Source organism: Kwoniella botswanensis, chromosome 1, assembly GCF_036426115.1.
Source record: "Kwoniella botswanensis chromosome 1, complete sequence".
In the NCBI taxonomy this organism is placed as follows: domain Eukaryota; kingdom Fungi; phylum Basidiomycota; class Tremellomycetes; order Tremellales; family Cryptococcaceae; genus Kwoniella; species Kwoniella botswanensis.
In genome coordinates, this window is record NC_088599.1 from 10,206,851 (window position 1) to 10,226,694 (window position 19,844).

The following is a 19,844-nucleotide window of genomic DNA, read 5'->3' on the forward strand; positions in this document are numbered from 1 at the left end:
CTGTACAATATGTCTTCTTCTTCGTTATGCATGTGTGTAGGATATCACATTGGGTTCTGTCAATGGTATACGGTATTCGACCTATCCATCATGGGTCAGTGGTCATTTCCATAATACAGTATAATATACTGTGTAGACATATTCGCGGTAACTCACGGCATATATTTGGAATAGGGATTAGCGAAAGGATGACCTGGAGGCAGACCTCTAGGTTCGAACGATTGGGTCGGGAATTGATAAGGACGAAGTTGAGGTGGTGTATCGTGGTCGTATCTAGCAGGGGAAGGTGGGTAGGCATGATGCCGTTGGCGATGGTATGTTGAAGGATATGGTTGGTGAGATTGAGATGGAATAGGTACAGGTTCAGAAATCATTCGTGGACTATCCAGTATAAAAGGAAAGTCAGGAAGATCATGAACATGATCGTCAGTGGAGTTGGAGGTACTCACTCAATATGTCTAGAAGAGAAACAACCCATATTTCTACGTTTCTATATGAAATAGTATCGCTACTCGTTCGAATGGAGCTGTACATGATATAATATTCAAGCGAAAGCGATTTATACTCATCATCAGCATACATATATAAATTAACTTGAATTTGACGTTCTTGGGTGGCAAAACTTCTTTAACGGATGATGAAACACATGTAATTCATATCCCCAGAACCCCCTCTCCGAAGCCATCACCATCAACGCTGTAAACAGCCGTATCATTTTCATCATCGCCCTGGACCAGTGTAAGTAAGAGCTAGCATGCCACGATTTGATGGTAAAGTATTGCGTCTCTTCATCTCTTATTTCTTATATTCGTATGTGTTGTTAGAATGATCTGCACGTTTTAAACTCTTAGCTTAGACATCCAAAGGACAAGGTGAGAATCCATCATCGTATGTCAAAGGAAGGGTTAAAGTCAGAAACTTTGTTCACCCTTTTACCGAACGTGTCAATTTGATTCGGGGGGCAGTACAGGTTACCACAATGATCGGATGGGTCAGTGCTATGACGATGACGGTGAAACGGCCTTAAACTTATGTCAGATGAAGTGCATGGTGAGCAATCGGAGGAAATATGTCCCATCAAGTCAGAAATATCATCACTTATTCGAATAGCCTGGTAGTACACCTCGTATACTCTCGTTACTGCCACGTCAACCTATTTCTCATCTCGACTGCTGTCGAGGTCATCTGAAAGTTGCTGCCAGCCGTTTTCTCATGTTTACTGGTCTTCGGATCTGATGTGAGGGGTTACAGGTAATTGATTAGCGTGTGTTGATATGAGTGTGTGGATATGAGTGAGCGTATGAGGATTTCAGCGTACTCTTCATGGACGTCTACATTGCATACTTGTACGGTACTTAGTGAAGCAAGTGGCTAAGTTTGGTTCGACTCTCACCGAGCTGAATGAGAGGACCTGGTGCGATTCACTCACACAGCCTCGATATTCTCTGTGTATGTGTACATGTAGGTGCAATATGAAACAACGATTCCCTCATCGCCTATCATTCCGACTCGTGTGTAGATAAACACACTCGTTGTTTGGGTGTTTGAGTGTTTGAGGTACTGATGAACATCGCACAGACAAGCAGGCCGCGTTTGAGGTTACCAAGTCTGTGCTTCTCTTCCTTCTTACAACCCCCTTTTCTCCTCTGGGCCTTTTTCGACGGCACGGCTCCACCTTTTGATTGCTGGGGGAAAGGGATGGTTGGGTTTGTTTAGTTGGCGGTAATGGTCAATGGTATTCCTTCAATCTATTGTTAGTCTACATTTGTTGACGGCAGTAAAGTTCCGGTAACAACCACTTTCGATCGAAAACAGAAGCTGTGATCTATTTTATCGTCGAGCATGAAAGGAATAATAATAGGATCACTTGATATGCTGATCTTTGATCTCCTGATTCTTTCATCTTCTCATTCAACGAACCTTATTTCTCATTATCATTAGTCAATTGATCGTCAACCGTCATACAATTGAGGGCCCTACAATAACCCTGTGGTTGACTCTCAATATTGTTCGGCTCAGATCACAAAAAATGGAGCGTGAGTATGGGTATCTGAGATCGTATGCTTGTTTATCTTCTTCTTTGGCATCCTTATCTCTTCGTTGTTTGTGCACGACTCTTATCGACTCTCTTCTCCCTTCCCCAACTCTGTTTGATGTACGTATGCACCAATGACTGATGTTTCATATCGCGGACTATAGAAAGCCAAACGGGATCTTGTCATCAGAATAATATCAACATATTGAGCTATCCCATCCATTGGAGGTATGTATCCCTCTCACCAACCGAATTACCCTTCAAAGTTCCCGGCTCTCCCACGAGGCACATCCACTAATGTCATGGCGCTGCCAGTGTCCGTAACTCGTGACAGTCTCATATCGTCATAGTCCGATCTGATCTGATCCTCCCCAAGACCAAACATCAGACAAGACGTACATCGTATACATACGTGAGTGGGGAGTAGGGGTTTGCTCAACATGACGATGATAGACTGATGTTGTTTACGTTTCTTCTTTGTGATCTACATTACTTTTACATGCTCGGTTCGCTTTGTTTACTCTTCAAGCATAGTGGTATAATCGGGATATAAAACGTGTTGGTTAGAGGGTAACTAACACCTGATAGTAGTCATCCCTATTGATCATCCCTTACGCGTCTTATGGCATATCCCCACTACTCCCCGTCCGACACGCGATAAATATTTTCGACAATCAAGACCCTCATTCTCATCATACCATCATCCTTAAATCCTTGAATCGATCCTTGATCTAATCTGGGGTTCACTCAAATTACGTTACAACACATATGTACATCTCTTTAACCTCGATATCAATTTTCACTTGCTCAAGCATACATATTCACAGAAGAGGAGCAAGCAGTGGTAACGCACGTACGCAGCTGTAGAAGCCATCAACCAGCTTCCAGGATCAACAGTGTGTAATAACATCACCCTCAACTATTTCCTTCCTTCGCGTCGTTCCCATCCACCCTCACTCGCAGCTTCACCAACTCCGACCCAACCCTTAAATCTAGGATTCCGAAACTCACCTTTTAGGGAGAGTGAAATCAATATAGTAGTACATCCTGGATCAGGTTTCAACTCCATATCCTAATACCCATCAGCCCAACTATATAAGATTATCTACGACTGATAATCGGTGCTACTGTAAATCGCAAAGTCAAGTCTAGAACTCGCTATATCCTAGTCCTTATCCAACCGAATCTCATAGCTTGATTTGACTGGAACAGCTAAGAAGGATTTCAATAATCTATTCGGAACTTCGGTATTTCACAATATCCAACGTCATTCGGTAACAGGAAACCGTTTGAACCGCAATTCCCATTTTTGCTTGCGCAAATTTCGTTCTACTACCTCCTTCCTCTGCATCAAGTCTCGGCGTCCAACTCATCGAGATACCACTCGTTGATGGTATCAAAGTAGATTGCATCAGGAAGAGCAAAGTAAAAGAACGCACGGAAGAGCAATAGTGGTGGAGTAACCTAGCAAGAAAGGGATCTACGGGTGACTTGAGCTTCTTCCTTTAAAAGAGAGAGGGAAAAAAGGGGTTTTATTCTCTCATTCCTATTCAAATATGTGAGTCTCATTCGAAAGCTTGTCTTGTCGAGAACAGATTGTATTGTCATACAGATCCAACCTATTCAATCTCTGATGTGTACTGTGTACTTTTATACCTTGTGCGTTGACTTGTATCCAACTTTAACATCCTTGTCGATCACCTATTTCACTCTTATTCCAATTTAGCCCGAGTCATATCATTCCTTCTTCTTTTCCCCCTTTCCAAAACATCTCAGCCTTCTTTCTTCCTCTTTCTTCATGTCCCTCATCATACAGCATAGCTGTAGCTGAAGCTAACGACGGTTGCAATTACAATCCTTCAATCCCCACCGCATCTCTCATCCCTCTTCATCATCTCTTCCTCGATACCCTCTGATCATCTTTGGCCCCATATCCTTATACAGCCGTTTCCAGTTACATCCTATATACGACATCTTTGACGACATCTAATGAAGCAGTAAATATATCTAGTATCTAAGGGATTCCGAGCTTGTTTGTCTTTTGGTCTGTGCACAGCTGTGAGTATTACTTGACAACGACCATCTGTTATCACCGAGTGTCGCAGCTCTCTGATGCTGTCCATCCAGATCACTGCAGAACCTTCTTCAATTGAACAGGTTAGTCTTTCAACACTCGTTTACTTCCTCTCCACGCCACACTGTCATCATCATCATTAATCGATCAATGATCAATGATCACTTGTTGATGTCCGTCCCTCCTTCCTCGGTTCTTCCTCATTTCTCTGTGAAGTGGAAAGATCCAGACCTGACGCTTTGAACCATCCTCAGCTCGGACCATCATCATTCTCCTGATCACCCTGAAACTGAAAGTGAAATTTCGAAGAGCAAGTTGAACAACCCTTGCCATATCCTGTGCTTTTCAATAGGTCAACAGGAAACACCACCTCAACGACGACGTCAAAGTAATCGTAAGTTGATATTTCATCAGATCAACAACTCGACTGTGAACCCCAAAAATTTTGATCAAATATCCTTTTCTACCTTTTCCACCCTCTATTGCCCGTTGACAGCTGGACTGACCAAATTGTATCATGTATCGCTCTTCTACCATCTCCACATGTTCGACTACTACGTTTAACTCACATCGTCGCTCTCGCTCGTCCACCATCTGCCTTGGATCTCCATTCGAACTGGAATCTCCTACTTGGATCGACAACCACTCCTTTCCCCTTCGTGGACGAATCATGTCTCTCCCTCGTCCTCGACCTACCGCTCGTTCGCCCCCTCCAATGGACTATCCACCCATAGGCGACATGCCTGCTCTGCCCACCCCTTTACCACCTACACCAATACATTCACCGGCACTACAAAGTCAAGATCTGAAGACGATGACGACTGAACAACCAGTCGCTGGTCCAAGCCGCGGCTGGCGACCCTACCCTACACCTCCTCGTCACGAACTCCCACCTACACCTCCCGTCAACGAAGATGATGAAGATTCGCACGATCGAAGAGGCGCTTCCTCGATCAATTTTGACGAAACAAACATGCCCACAAGAAGGATACAGCCGACTAGACGCCCTGCAAGCGCATATCCTTCTCAAATTGACGCTGCAAAGCCTCATATGCCATATAGAAAATACACCGACCCTACTCCTCACCCCGGCAGATACGATCAGCCGGCTCACCAACTCGACGTTGATCTTGATGCGTATTCAGCTACCGAATTTGGTACAGAAGAGGGAATGGACGAGAGAGAACCGACACTCAGTTTTGTCACCACCTCCACTGTAGATTCTACCGCCAGTACACCTTCCATGGGTATTACTTACGGATATAGAACAGATTCCAACGATGGGGATGGCAAAGTCAAGATACGTCAAACTGCCGGACGATCGCATGCTTATTCCTCAGCCGAGAGCTCAATGGCTTCAGGCGCTTATTCAGGATATGGTTATTCTGATCAAATATATAACCCTCATCCACCCCCTCTGCCTCATTTACCCGGTAATTACAACGAGCACGTCGGATTGGGTATTTCCGCCGACTTCACTCAACGCAATCCACCGGTCGAAAGTCCTTCCAGCAACCCTCCACTCTCCCCCTCACATTCGTTCACTCATCGACCATGGAAAAGAGATGTGGTGAATCGTCTGCGAAGCGGTTCAGCTTCTTCATCAATATCGACTGCATCTTGCTCGACGACGGATTCCGGTCCTTCTTCAAGTAGGATACCACCGCCTGACAATGCCTTTGCGTACGCTTTTGAAGGGTTCAACTCCCCTTGGCAACAGCCGCCTAGAGCAGAAGCGATAGCAATGGTAGATGAAGGAAGAGAAAACATCTTGAACGTAGAGAAGATCGAAGCTATGGGAGGGTTTGACGCATTGACTGTTGATATGATTGGATCGTTTGCTGGTAAGTAACGCTAAACCAAGGAAGTCTACGTTGCTGACCAATTGATCAGGTGTTACACATCTGCTTTTACCATCTTGCGGATCGCACATCATATCGTTCTTACCGAGCTTGCTGGAAACCCTCGCACCTTCTCTGGTGGTTCTTGACATTGCGGATAACGATCTCTCATTTCTACCTGAAACTTTACAAAGCTGTACATCTCTTGAAGAGCTCAAAGTTTCGAGAAATCCTCTTCGACAGATACCAGCTTGGACGGGAGACTTGATCGCTTTGAGGGTACTAGCAGTAGATGACTGTGGCCTGCAATCTTTGCCTGCGGAACTGGCACAACTAGGAGGATTACATACTTTGTGCGGTAAGTGGATCAACAACTCTGTTCGCGAGAGTACACTGACGATCTTTTGTAGCTCGTCGGAACAAACTTGTCTCTCTGCCCTCATGGCTTTGCTTGTTTGGTCACTTGGAGATGCTGCGAATAGACAATAATCCCTTTGCAGCAGAATGGCTCCCCATCGTCGCTCCTATCCTTGCTGGACCTTCCAGACCTTCTGGTCCCAGTAGGAAAAACTCCCATCACCGTCATCTTTCCATTAACAACGGTATCAGATCACCTCCCTCCATGGCTTCTTTGACCAGTTCTCTCACTGCGAGCTCCTTGCGGGATATTCCCGTATCTGCCAGCTCTAATGGTGAGCAACCCTGGGCCACGACTCCGAACTCTGCTGCTCAATCGGTATACCAGCTTGATTCGATCGCGGAAGACCATCCTCACTCTGCGCCACCAATTGATCAAGGTTCGCAGTCGAAAGCCTTACGAAAAATGAGATCGGCTGGAGCTCTCCTGGGATCGAAGAATAATAGTCCTACTCAATCGACTTTCACTAATCCACCTTTGCCCACTACCAACAACCTTGCTCCTGCCAATGCAAGTAAATTCGCAAGTCTTGGCTCAAGCGAAGGCCGTCGAGCAGCGAGTGCCATGGGCAATTATCAGAATGAGCAACCCGCCACCAACTCTCGACTTGCTGCACCAGGTATGACTACCAGTTCATCGACCAAGACCGGTAAATGGGGATTCCTAAGAAAGATGTCAATGCATCGACTGAAGGGTGATAAAGACAAAACAGCCACCATGAATGCCTCTGCCTCTGCCAACCTGAAATCGCTACCTCCTCCACCTCCTATGCCTCAACTACAACATAACAATACGGATCCAATTCCTACACTTCCATCTCGCCCTACCATCAACGGTACGAGATCCGCCATGACTCTTCCTACGAGAAGTGCTCTAGGTCCTGAAGCCAGCGAATTCGGTCAGATCTCCCTCGAATCTCCACCTGTATCGTCAGCGACTTTGCCAAATACCGGTCTTCCAACTTCTACCTCGTTATATAGTAATGCAAGCGGTGCAATCCCAGCCAGAGGCAAAAGAAGAAGTTTCCTACCTATCGATCTTGGACCTCCTTCCATCGAGATATCAATCCCCTTAACATCACCTTTCATCCCTCCCTTGACAGGCTTCGATAGTCTTGATCGACTGCCCTCGGCCACTTCCGAGGCTACTATCGCCACGATGACAGCATCCAACTCTCGATTAGACACCTCATCAGGCATCATTGAAGATCGATACGCTCAAGGTCTTGAATCCATCAAGTCATACCTCAGAGATCTTTTTGACCTTTCTCGACCGCCCATCGAACCTTATGGTGGGTTTGAGGTAGTCGCTAGTCACGATGGGTCTTGCGGAGCTTCATCTGCTCCTTCTGATAATCTTGGTTCTCCAATGACCGGTCAAAGTACATTCTCTACCGACGTCAGAAGAGCTAGACGACCTACTCTGGACAACCAGTCATCTCGAGCTACTTCAGTGGTGGAGAGTGAGCAAGATGGTGAACAGTCGTCCTTGTCCGGCAAGAAATTCAAAAACGATAAATCGAAACGAGCCAAGATCATTCGAGAGATATACGAAACTGAGAGAACTTACGTTAGAGGTCTTGGAGAACTGGTTTCGATCTATGTTCGACCATCTTGTCAGCCTATCAACCCTAACAAGTCCAACGAAACTGTGGTCCCTGCATCCGAGAGGAAGATCGTCTTTGGTGGTGTTGAGAGTATCTTGACTATTCATCGAGACAATTTCCTACCTGCTTTGGAGAAAGCTGTGCGGCCATTGCTAGAAGGACAAGATGATGAGGAAGGCTCAATGTCAGCCTCGACCGCTCATAGCGTCGGAGAAGTGTTCCGAACCTATATCGCATACATGAAACAGTATTCCACCTATATCAACAATTTCGACAATGCTTTATCAAGGATGAAAACATGGTCTGCGCCTAGTTCAACGCCCAACACACCCGCTTTCTCAGCCAAGGGAGGCGCATCGCCTGGTATATCAGCTGCGGCTGTATCGGTAGGAATGAGTGCGATCTCCTCGCTCTCCTCTGGACCCGACAGTGTACCCATCTCCGGATCCCAGATGACTTCAAGTCAAAAGAAACGAGTCAAGACGTTCTTAAAGAGGTGCAAAGAGCACCCTAAACATTCGCAGATCAATTTGGAAAGTTATCTCTTGTTGCCCATTCAGAGAGTTCCCAGGTATAAGCTCTTGGTAAGTTTTCCTTGAAATCGATCCTTGAGTAATGCTAATGCCTCGGTGTATAGCTCGAAGACCTTGCGATGTGTACCCCACCTCGATCGGACGGTGTGAGAGACACCTTGGATGACGCTCTCAATGAGATTGCATCTTTGGCTTCATTGATGAACGAGGAGAAACGAGAAGCCGATTCTCGATTACGATTGCTCAGCTGGCAACAGCGTATATCCAAATCGGGACCTTCACCTCTCGTCCAACCTCATCGAAAATTAATTCTGGAAGGACCATTATCCTTAATTCGACTGGTGAAGAAAGCATCGGCATTTGTCGAGACTGATTCTTCGACTTCGACTTCCGCGACGGATGGTGATCATACCTTGACACTAGCTTCGAAAGTGGTAGTCCCAGTTGAATATATCAAACCTGAATTAGTAGATAGACAAGTCATGCTTGTCCTCTGCTCTGATCTGATGGTATTGGCAACTCAACGGAATGAAGGCTGGGAAGGGATGGTGGATCTTTTCAATGTACTGAGAATGGCTACTTTGAGGGAACCGGCCAGTATCGTTCATGGAAACGTACTAAGAGTGGTTGATAATAAGGTGAGTTCAGGCATCCAGCTTCGTTTGTACAAGACTAGGCAATGAGAATGACTGATGTGATACGATTCCAAAACTAGTCGATATACTATTTCAATGGAGCTTCGCATGAGAATACTCTTCAGTGGTGTAGAGCTATCAACTCAGCTCGTAAGCGGTGATCATGGTTGTACTCGACGGGACATAATTTGGGAATCTGGCGATGGGATTTATGATATAGCACAGTACATCTGAGTTCTTTATTCTTCGCACTCGCGAATATAAAAGTACAATACAATATACAATTTGCGACTTTATGATAGATTATGAAATTTGCATATGAATGAAATAATGATATATGACTATACAGTATTATGATTGTCCGATGATAAATGATCATCTCACTCGCTTTCACTGTCTCTTTGAAAGGGCTTGCTCCGAGTTCAGTTCATATATTCATGCAAGAATACTCAATACATTGATTGATCTAATTATATGCCTACAAATTCTGTTAATGCTGCTTTCACCTCTTCACCCACATTCTTACCTATAAACACCACCTTTCCCTGTCCTTGTCCTTGTCCTTGTCCTTGTCCTTGCTCCTGCTCCGATCCAGGTAACTCCTTCAACTCGAACAAATCAGCTACACCCTGTAGGACATATTCCCTCCCATCATCCAATCTGATATAGCCCTTCGAACGTAATATCTCTGGTGAAGGCTTTTTGCTGATGGGGTATTTGTTATCCCATAAAATCGATTCCAGAAATTCGTTAAGTTTGAAATATTGTTTTTGATTCAGGACAGGTAATGGAACTAAAATGGTTGATATTCCATTGGTATGTGTTTGTGTGTGAGAGGGATGTGAACAGTTATATGAAGAGTGATCATGATCATGTTCACATTCGTGGGTCGTTGTAGGCTTGGTGGAAGAAGTAAGAGCGGTAGGATCGGAAAATGCACGTAAGTTGAATAAACCTGATAAAGGTGCTTTGGATTGGGTGGTATGATGAACTCGAAGTGTAGGATTTATCGTACTAGTAGGATATCACAATATATGTGTTAGTTGAATTGGAGAGAAAGGACCACAAGAGTTATCATCCGTACAGACGGTGATGTCTATTCGAGACTCACCGTATGGTCGATTCAACCTCTTTCATCTGTTCGGGAGTTACTAGATCGAGCTTGTTCAGTAAGATCACATCGGCACATGCTACTTGTCTGCCCAGTCACCATTTTTATTAGTCAGCCTGACATCCTCAGATCCTTATTTAAACAGTCAGTATGGACTTGAAGACTCACTTCTGACATTCGTTGATCTCATCTCCCTCTCTTTGCTCAGCAAGTTGCTATGATGAAAGGAAGCACTTCAGCAAGTTTCTGGATACGATCAATAAGTCTGACCACCCACCTTTAACACATTCCTACTATCTACCACACAAACTACACCATCCAAGATCAAATCACCCATCTCCTCGTTGGCCCAAAACGAACGGATAATCGGACCTTCAGGTCGAAGTCGACGTATCAGCTGTGATATCCTGGAGCTTCAGAGTCCGAGCTACCACTCACCTGGATCTGCTACACCTGTCAGCTCAACCATCACCCAGTCTATACCGCCCGGGGCATTTGCCACCATCTCTTCTATAGCTGCTATCCCCATGTCCTTGAACGAGCAGCACAGGCATCCATTGGGAAGGGAGAGGAATTCGGTTGTGGTTGATTGGGAAGTTGGATCAGAGAGCGTCAATGATTTGGCTACGACGACGAAGCGCACCGAGAGGTCAGTAAACAGAATAGAGGTTGTCCTGGCATTAAACTGGACATACCCTCTATATCTGTCGTATCTCCAAAATCTAATCAGAGTGGTCGATTGATCAGCATGTCTCATAAATTGTTGTGCGAACTGACTGGACATACCATTCATACACACTGCTATTTTATATCCATGTTCTTCTTTCAATATATAGTCCAGTAATGTAGATTTCCCTGCGCCCAAATATCCAGTCAAAAGCGTTAAGGGTATCTTGGGTCTATCATAGAAATCTCGAGATGGGCCCGCTTCATCATCGCCAGAAGAGGAAACGTCGAGTAGTCTATATGAAGCGGAAATTCAACTCTCTTGTCCCACTATTGAGCAGTTATGATCTGAGATTGACTCACTGAGGTGGTCCTTCGTCTTCCATATCATGCGCTGGGCTCTGTATATAACTTGAAGTAGAGGATACATGTATGACCAGAGACAAAGGTGAAGCTGAATGATGCTGATGCTCCTCCACCTTGATTCCATCCATTTATCCGGCCGAAATTCACCTCTAAATGAAAACCCGATTAAAGCGAAAAAAAAGTCAGTCACTCATCAGAAAACCAACAACTCGACCTATCTATTTACAGCTGTATATCTATCTGTTCATCCTTATCTTATCTTTCTTTCACCCCTCCTCGGTCATCCTCCAGATTTAGACAAAATGGCTTCAGCTGTCAAGAGGACCGCCCTTAAGCTGGGTATGATCCCCGCTGATGGTATAGGTAAAGAGGTTTTACCTGTAAGTATTCTTTTCAAGCGCGTATATGTTATCGTGCTTTGGATCCTCGTAGTATGCTTTGAGCAGTATATCAAGGAGATGATTGGAGTTAGCTCAGCTTGATAAGCTTAGGATAAATACTCGAAGGCTGGGCTGATACGATGACATCTCCTATTGTAGGCCGCTCAAAGAGTTCTCGAAGCCCTCGGTTCCTCAATCCCCAAACCGACTTTCATCCCTCTCAAAGCAGGATGGGAAGAATTCCAAGCCAATGGAAAGGCCCTTCCCGACGAGACAGTCAAGATCCTCAAGGAAGAATGTGACGCAGCAATGTTCGGTTCCGTTTCCTCCCCCTCACACAAGGTCGCAGGTTATTCTTCTCCTATCGTCGCTTTGAGAAAACATTTAGATTTATATGCCAATGTTAGACCAGTCTCTTCTGTACCTATACCCAATCAAAAATCATACCATCAATGTGATATGGTGATTGTTCGTGAGAACACTGAATGTCTCTATATCAAGAAAGAAGAGATCAAAACCAACGATGATGGATCGAAAATTGCTTTCGCAACTAGACAGATCACTTCTAGGGCCAGTTCAAGGATCGGTAAGATGGCTTTTGAAATTGCCCTTAGAAGAGGTCAAGAGAGACAACAGGCTAAACAAGCTGGTAAAGATGTTTGGTGGAATGGTGAACCCAAAGTCACCATCGTGCATAAATCGAATGTACTCAGTGTGACGGATGGTTTGTTTAGAGAGAGTGTGAGAGCCATTAAGGAAGGTACGGATAGATATAATGGTGTCAAGATGGAGGAACAATTGGTTGATTCCATGGTATACAGGATGTTCAGAGAACCAGAGTGAGTAAATAACCCGTTATATGCTTGATTGTATTCCAGGAAAAGGAGTGGATGCTGATATAATATATTCTTTCTTTCAGGATCTTCGATGTCGCTGTCGCCCCTAACCTCTACGGTGATATCATCTCGTGAGTACTAACATAGCGTTTTTAGTTCCTGTAGCTTGAGTGCTAATCGGTCGATCCGTGTAGCGACGGTGCTGCCGCTCTCGTCGGATCTTTGGGTCTCGTACCATCAATCAACGCAGGTGACGATTTCGTCATGGGTGAACCGTGAGTATCGCTTTCGTCAAATTTGGATCATCAAGCTGAATCAGTCTTTTTCCTATTTAACAGTGTTCATGGTTCTGCTCCTGATATTGAAGGTCAAAACATTGCCAACCCAATTGCGTCTATCCGGTGAGTTTGCGAATCTCCTCATACCGATGACTCCTCTTTCATTGCCTGTGCTAGCTTGAAAACAACAGAAAATCAAAGCTGATCCTTCATCCCTTCTGCTAGATCCGCCGCCCTTCTTCTCTCATCATTAGGCTACGTCGAGCCCGCCTCTCGAATCAACGCTGCCGTTGACGCAGTCTTGACTGAAGGTCAATACCTCACTCCTGATTTGGGCGGTAAATCATCTACTACAGATGTCACCGAAGCTATCCTCAAGAGGCTCTAATATGTTTGGGAAATATCATTAATAGATAGGTATCCAGATCTAATGCATCGCGTATACAACAGTCGTACGTTGATGTGGGGAAGAGATATATCGTGTGAAAAGGGACTTCCATTCTAACTGCTTCCAAGGTGTACTTGACCATCTGTGCAAAATGACTTGATACATTCTCTTCTATATATATGAGGGGGTATAAGAGTACTAAATATGACTTTCTTCTATCTGTTTGAATTCACTGATACTAAAACTGTTACTTGATTTCAATGAACCTGATGCCTTATCCCCTTTTTACCTTGATATACCCATGATTATAATTCTCTTAATCTCAAAACCAGGTTAACTAGAACACTGCCCACCAACGCCGCGCAGAGTATTGTCGGACCATACTTGTCATGATAATCAATTGCCATCCTCTTTCTCAATTTAATGATTCGATAAGCGTACATCCCTCCACTGTACATTATCGCCAATAACGCAGTGAGGGAGAATAGCAGAGCCGAAATCATCCCTACTGAATCTCGAGGATTGATAAAATTCAGTAAGGTTATTGAGACTCCCGATAAGAGGATGGCGAAATGGGCCCACTGTAAGGTGACAAACATGCAAGCATGCTATCAATCAGCAAAGATCTTGTAGATGATTGATACTGAAGTGAGACCATAGAATGTCATCTCACCTTCAAGAAAGTCCTTTCAGCTGCAAATACCACCTTTGGTTCAACTCTAACAGGGACCGCGATTCGTTTACCAGGTGGAGCTCTGAATTGATCCACATATATCACCTGATTCCCACCTTCGTCCTCTTCTTCATCTACTTCATGTTCGTGTTCGTCCTCCGAATCGACTTGTTGATCCGCTTGTCCTCCTTGTTCTTGTCCAGGAGACGAAGAGCCTTTACCTGTTCTAGCTGCGACTGCTTCGTTCAGCTTCTTGAGCGATTTAGCATCGAGGAGAGAAACGTTCTTATCGAATCGATCGGCTGAAGCTAACGGATCGATACGCAACGATGGATCGTACTTGTTCGAGCTATTCCTTCGAGGCAGTCCTTCGACCTGATCACCGTTAGGTTTAGTAGATGACGAAGGAACCCTCTCTTGGGTTGGAGGACGGGCCTGGAGGTGAGCTTCATCTCGTAGTTTCTTTTCTCTGAAATCCCTCGCTGCTCTAGCTTCAGCCGCTGCACCAGGTGGTAGTCTAAGATGTTCATCTTCGTTTTTGGCAACTTGCACCATGAATTCTTCATCTTCTTCACCTTCAGATACAGGTTCATGGTATGAGGGTTGACTGGATCTGGCTGGTGAATGAATGGCAGAAGTGGCGTTAGATGCAGATGAATGCGCGTTCGAATGGGGTCGTTCGATCAATACTCTCGATTTGGCTGAGACGGGTTTCCTAATATCCTGGTCCATCTGGGGCAACCAGAAGGGAACCAAATCGACTCGTTCAGGTAAGAGAGATGCACATCCGTGGATGAATTTGGAGAATTTAGGTACAGCTTCGACCAAATGACTGTTGATCAAATCTCGGATCCATTGAGGTGGTTCCTCGCCAACTTTTGTAGCGAGTTTCACTTCGAGAACACCGTATGGAAAAAGTTCCTTTTCTGAAGGAGAAACCGTGCTGAATGGATGATCAATACCCAAATCCGTCCGTCGCCAATTACCGTGAGTTCTGTCGTTCCCGTCGAAGTTGTCTTCTCGCACCATAGTCAATTCAGTATCGAGAGAGATCCGGACAGTAGCGTTTCCGGGAAGTTGGAAAGCCGTTCGGTTGTAGAATGTTCGCATGACTAGCAAGGCCGATGGTCGTCAGCATGAGTGAATTATATGCGCGGCTGGCTATACTTACCAGGCCTAAGTTTTCTGGTGATGATAGCATACTGGATCTCGTTCGCGAGCTGCTTCATTCCTTCTACTTCCTTCTCAGTCTTTTTGCCCTTCTTGACCAAAGCATCAAACTCATCATCCATGGTGTAATGACCGGCCAAGAACTCGTTCATCTTGTCTTCCTTGATGGTGAAACGTTCTTTGACTGATTTCTCTCCTGTCCAGTCTTCCCTGTGGGTCTTTCTTTCAACAAAGATCTGCGACGAACAAATGATACCATATCAGTTGACTGATCTGCTTGTGGGACGCCATACGCGACTCACAGTAGTCCCGGTGACATCACCATACCATCTCATTCGAATAGCTTCCGCACCTTCGGTCTTCTCCAATCGACCGAGATATAATTCTAGATCCTCATTATCAAAGTAGATGGAAGTGATGGCAGAATCGGCTTTTGAGAATTCCTTGTTCGGATCGAATACTATGACAATCGTCAGGTGCCTGCGCATAAACCACAGGCGTAGGAGACTTACCGAGCACAGGAAGGTGTTTCATAATGGCTAATTTGAGTGGAACGATATTCTCGTCATGGACCTTTCATATCGCATTAGCATCGTAGTCAATCTAGAGAGGCAAGATCGACTAACCCAGTATTTGGTGGTACTTCTCACGAAAGCATTTTGACTTCCTCCAGCTGACGAGTCACCTTCAACTGGATGTCCTCTGGTCCTGACGAGATCGAAGAGCTTAGAAAGTTTGACGATGAGGGGATCATAATTCATTCGGTAGAATGGATGTCTCTCCAGGAATTCTTTATTGAATGTAGGTTTGAGTGAAAATCCAGTGAGTTTCTATGAAATACAGGATCACCTTGTGAGTTGAGTCTATCTTGTCATCAGAGAGAAGATATCAACTCACATCATGTTTCTTCACTATCTTGATAAACCCAGTGAAGTTCAATTTTGTAAACAAAGCCAAATCATGTACGTCTGCAACTAGCACCGCTACTTCTTCTTCCAATTCCCTAAATCTCTCTTCGATGGCGTCTATCGATATATCCGATGAAGCATCATCATCGTCATCATCATCATCACTTCCCGCATCATCATCTCTATGACTCTCAACATGTCTCTCTACATCTCCTGGTGTTCTTCCTTCATCTTCATCTTCATCGTCAGAATCCTGTAAACCAGCTTTTTCAACCAAACCCAAGACTTCTTTTTCCAAGCTTGTAATCTTCAACATCAACTCGTCCGATTTCTCCCTCTGAAACTTTTCACATTTGGCCAATTCATTTTTGAGCGATTGGATGAAATCAGCTTCGGCAGTGTCGTTCCATGGTAAATTAGATTTTATCTGTTTCTTAAGTCCTCCATAGTCGATATATTGATCTGCCCATTCGGCGTATCGAGAGTCCTAAGTGAGGGTGAAATGCAGACGTCAGTCAACTGTGTATGATGAGAACGGAGCACAGATACCAGTTGATGATGACTTACTTTGATCCGTCTACCGAACTTCATGATGAGCGATGTCTTCTGTCAACTGGAGAGGGCGGCTGTAAAGATATGAGGGATGGATGATCACAGACGGTGATGATGATGCTGATGATGCTGATGATGCTGAAGTCGAGTCTGTGTTCTTATGAATGATGATTGATCCTGACTTGAAAGATCTGTGCGTTGGTCTGGTTCGCACGTGGATGCAATTATAGGTCGATGGAACCGATCCAACTGGTGGAAAAGGATGTCGTCGTACTCCTTTGGTGGTTTGCTAATGTGTATATGTGTATGTGGTGAACGTGGACTATATATGATTATACGTATGTTGAATTTGCTATATGTACAGAAGAGAAGCGTTAATACAGATGCCACAAAGATGGAAAGATGAATGAGACGAGAAAGAGAAGGATCGAAGAATTCGAATGATGCTAAAAGATTGGGTGAATCTTACACACGTGTGTGTAACGTACCTAGGGATCTAATTGAAAGATGATGATGACGCAAGGGAACATCCACCCAGATTTTGACGGAAACGCTGAAGAGTTCCGTTACTGAGCTAGGATCGAGTATCGACCATACCACACTGATCCCGTCTTCTTCGGTCGTTGTAGGCGCTATGCTATGGAATGTTCTGATGATACACTGATACACAGATGCGAGTGGAAGAAGAAGAACTGATTCGTCTGCGAATAGCTTGGCAGACGACCATAAACGTGCGTTTTGATTGAATCGCACTATGACACCTCAGGCACACTCAGTTAGCGGTAGCGCTAAGGGTTTCTGTCCACTGGAGCTGCTACTGCTACTCTGCTTAATGAGCATCGGATAACCGAAAGTCACTCCACGAAGAAATGCATGTATGGGTTTTATACCTCTTCGTTTCGGCTTTTCCTCGTACTCTGCTAATGGATATCAACCAGTACTGCGATATTCGCCCTCATTCAACCATATACTATACAATCAGATCCACCACCCTGTTCGGTCTCTTCCTCCTCATCAACTTGTGAGGCTGTCGAAGCTACTTTCCCAAACTTATATTGCCATCTCGGCGCAAGGTCCAGTCTACCGGTAAAATTATTGATAAATCTCCCTTGATCAATCGTCTTTGGATCCAATGTATCAATGGCCTGCATTACCATAAACTCAGTATATCTCACATCCTCATCGATGATCTTGAATTCTCCTCGGTGATTATATCCAAATTCTCTCATCTTATCAGATGTTAGATTGTATTGTTCCCAATTCACCTCGTCGGGTCGACCTACAAGTTCAGACTCACTTAGGTTAGGAAAGGTATTGATGTTTGGATCCACAGGAGATCCGGTCATATGCCCAGTCTTAGACCGAGACTTACAATATGGTGGTGGAGAATTGTAAGTGTGAAATGAAGGGATGTTACTGTCGTTGCAGTCATCCTGGCTTGTTGGGTCCTCGATGGGAGCATAGCAAGTGGGTAGAGTGGTTTCCTCATCATACCCTATTACCGTTATTCCGTCTTCTGAGGTTCTGGTGCTCGAGGAAACTTGGTGGTCATCCTCGCACTTCCGCTTGTTTTCTTGGACGGTCATGAGATCAGAGTGAAATTGCGGAGTGAAATTGCGTGAAGACATGAGCGCAATGCAAGTGACGGGAATGGTCGATAAATAGGAAGGATAAGTTGCGATAATCAATAACTAGTCAATTGTTCTCAGGTATTTCACAGCGATCTAGCACATAAGCTGAGTGGCAATTATTGAAACCTCATCAGTGATTTTGGGTTCATCGCACTTCGGACTGGCCTTCTTCGAAGAACAAAAGTCGTCTCTTAGGGGTTTTCTCCGATCCTTGTATTCTGTAGGCACAAACGACGTACTCGCTGAGCTCAGCAAGATACTGTCTCAACCTGTAACGTCATTCGAAGCTTCTGAGCCGTTACACAACATCTGTCCATTGCTCGACGCCCATTGCTCGACCATCATCGATTGTATGGACAACCTATCACTCTCTCTCTTGGACAAAGACCTCGTACGAATCAAAATGTAAATATTGTACTAATATGTAAGTATCATCACCTTTCTCTATCACCAGGGTAAGGCTTCATTGGATCAATGAACGGCTTCCGATCGGGGCGAGGTAAGAACTGCTCGTTAATGGTACAAATCGTGCCCACCCCAATTCTATCCGCATAAGTTTGTTGTCTTCCACTGCTCCCCATGTTAGTGTCCGCTTCTGACCACCGTACGGTCGCGGAAGAAGATGACGTCGGTGGTGATTTGTATTGATACGTGGTACTTTTTCCATCCTCACTCGCATGGAAGGTCAATCCATCAGTAGTCCCTTTAGTCCTGAACCAATCTGGGAAGTTTATCTCTTCCGATTTTTCAATCTTGGATGATGAATCCAATGCTCGTGGTTCTTCTTGTGAGATGTTCTGAAATCCATCGTAGATTATCGTAGTTCTACCACTTTGGTCCACTTGAAAAGTTATACCTTCTGTTGGGGTCTGATCCATGGAGAACCATGAGGGATAGTCTCTGTGGCGTCAATACAGTCTAGTAAAGTTTTCGAATGAGTACCTGAATGTTGGTGGCGGATGAAACTCGGAGCTGCTTTGTCTTCCACACATCAGAAGCATTCATGGGTATGAACATGTACAGCAGTCGAACCTCTACTGCGATTCATGCATCTCTACAAATCAAGAGGCCTTAGCTAAAGGCCGTAATTTGTCTCTCATCCCCTATGCCTTCCTGAAGGTCCTGATCAATCTCATCATGTACCCCGTCCCTTGCTTCTGAGCAATTCCTTCACAGAGTCAATGGTGTTCCCTTCCTGTCCCACAAAGAATCTAGCTTGAGTCTCGGTGGCCCTGCCCGACCTATCAGGCATAGTAGACGGATCGTCATAATTCAGTTCCCCTTCTTTGGTTTCAGTGGTGTTTGTTGATCCAGATGACATGTAAGAGAAGGCATTTTTCGATCCTCTCTCGCTTGCTTTTGGACCCTCAGTGCCCGTTCCGGTTGTAGTATTGGTCTTAGCTTTGGAGCTTGCTGCAGTCCTTTCTGGTTGATCAGGGGCATTGAAAGAATCCGGAACTCTCACTCCAAATTGACCAAAGTGCTGATCGAATGCTCGATAAGCTTCTCGATTAGGTCCGAAATCCCCTGAGGGACCTAATCCCGGGATCGAACCAAAATAATTGTTCAGTTCTCTTTCGGCCCTCCCGGCCCCAAATGAATCACTCAAATTTGAGTTTCCAAATGAAAGTGGGACGAAGGTACCGTCTGGACGTCGAATACCGAATCTTCCAGTGTTCGAACCGGAATTGCCATTGAATGAGGACATCTTCTATGGTTTTATGATTTTATGATTCTATGGTT

The 19,844-nt window shown here is 44.8% G+C and overlaps 7 protein-coding genes across 7 annotated transcripts; 2 read left to right on the plus strand and 5 right to left on the minus strand.

The window, feature by feature from the left end:
- Positions 1–152: 152 nt before the first annotated feature.
- Positions 153–478, minus strand: L199_003863 (uncharacterized protein; the record flags this gene model as incomplete). Its single annotated transcript, XM_064889591.1, has 2 exons — positions 153–381; positions 450–478. The coding sequence occupies 2 exons, from the start codon at positions 476–478 to the stop codon at positions 153–155; spliced, it is 258 nt and encodes an 85-aa protein (XP_064745663.1).
- A 4,370-nt stretch (positions 479–4,848) lies between these two features.
- On the plus strand, positions 4,849–9,303 carry L199_003864 (uncharacterized protein; the record flags this gene model as incomplete). The annotated part of the gene is made up of 5 exons (XM_064889592.1): positions 4,849–5,953; positions 6,003–6,308; positions 6,361–8,558; positions 8,612–9,145; positions 9,223–9,303. 5 exons carry the CDS (start codon positions 4,849–4,851, stop codon positions 9,301–9,303), a joined length of 4,224 nt encoding a protein of 1,407 aa, XP_064745664.1.
- A 309-nt stretch (positions 9,304–9,612) lies between these two features.
- L199_003865 (uncharacterized protein) lies at positions 9,613–11,305 on the minus strand (the record flags this gene model as incomplete). The annotated part of the gene is made up of 8 exons (XM_064889593.1): positions 9,613–10,156; positions 10,254–10,340; positions 10,422–10,468; positions 10,531–10,625; positions 10,692–10,877; positions 10,949–10,975; positions 11,040–11,215; positions 11,283–11,305. 8 exons carry the CDS (start codon positions 11,303–11,305, stop codon positions 9,613–9,615), a joined length of 1,185 nt encoding a protein of 394 aa, XP_064745665.1.
- Positions 11,306–11,587: 282 nt separating this feature from the next.
- Positions 11,588–13,167, plus strand: L199_003866 (uncharacterized protein; the record flags this gene model as incomplete). The annotated part of the gene is made up of 6 exons (XM_064889594.1): positions 11,588–11,665; positions 11,825–12,504; positions 12,585–12,632; positions 12,696–12,776; positions 12,840–12,902; positions 13,005–13,167. The coding sequence occupies 6 exons, from the start codon at positions 11,588–11,590 to the stop codon at positions 13,165–13,167; spliced, it is 1,113 nt and encodes a 370-aa protein (XP_064745666.1).
- A 305-nt stretch (positions 13,168–13,472) lies between these two features.
- L199_003867 (uncharacterized protein) lies at positions 13,473–16,509 on the minus strand (the record flags this gene model as incomplete). Its single annotated transcript, XM_064889595.1, has 8 exons — positions 13,473–13,748; positions 13,841–14,952; positions 15,012–15,246; positions 15,313–15,470; positions 15,523–15,583; positions 15,637–15,840; positions 15,908–16,405; positions 16,486–16,509. The coding sequence occupies 8 exons, from the start codon at positions 16,507–16,509 to the stop codon at positions 13,473–13,475; spliced, it is 2,568 nt and encodes an 855-aa protein (XP_064745667.1).
- A 920-nt stretch (positions 16,510–17,429) lies between these two features.
- On the minus strand, positions 17,430–18,098 carry L199_003868 (uncharacterized protein; the record flags this gene model as incomplete). The annotated part of the gene is made up of 2 exons (XM_064889596.1): positions 17,430–17,749; positions 17,843–18,098. 2 exons carry the CDS (start codon positions 18,096–18,098, stop codon positions 17,430–17,432), a joined length of 576 nt encoding a protein of 191 aa, XP_064745668.1.
- A 1,138-nt stretch (positions 18,099–19,236) lies between these two features.
- L199_003869 (uncharacterized protein) lies at positions 19,237–19,809 on the minus strand (the record flags this gene model as incomplete). Its single annotated transcript, XM_064889597.1, has 1 exon — positions 19,237–19,809. The coding sequence occupies one exon, from the start codon at positions 19,807–19,809 to the stop codon at positions 19,237–19,239; it is 573 nt and encodes a 190-aa protein (XP_064745669.1).
- Positions 19,810–19,844: the final 35 nt, after the last annotated feature.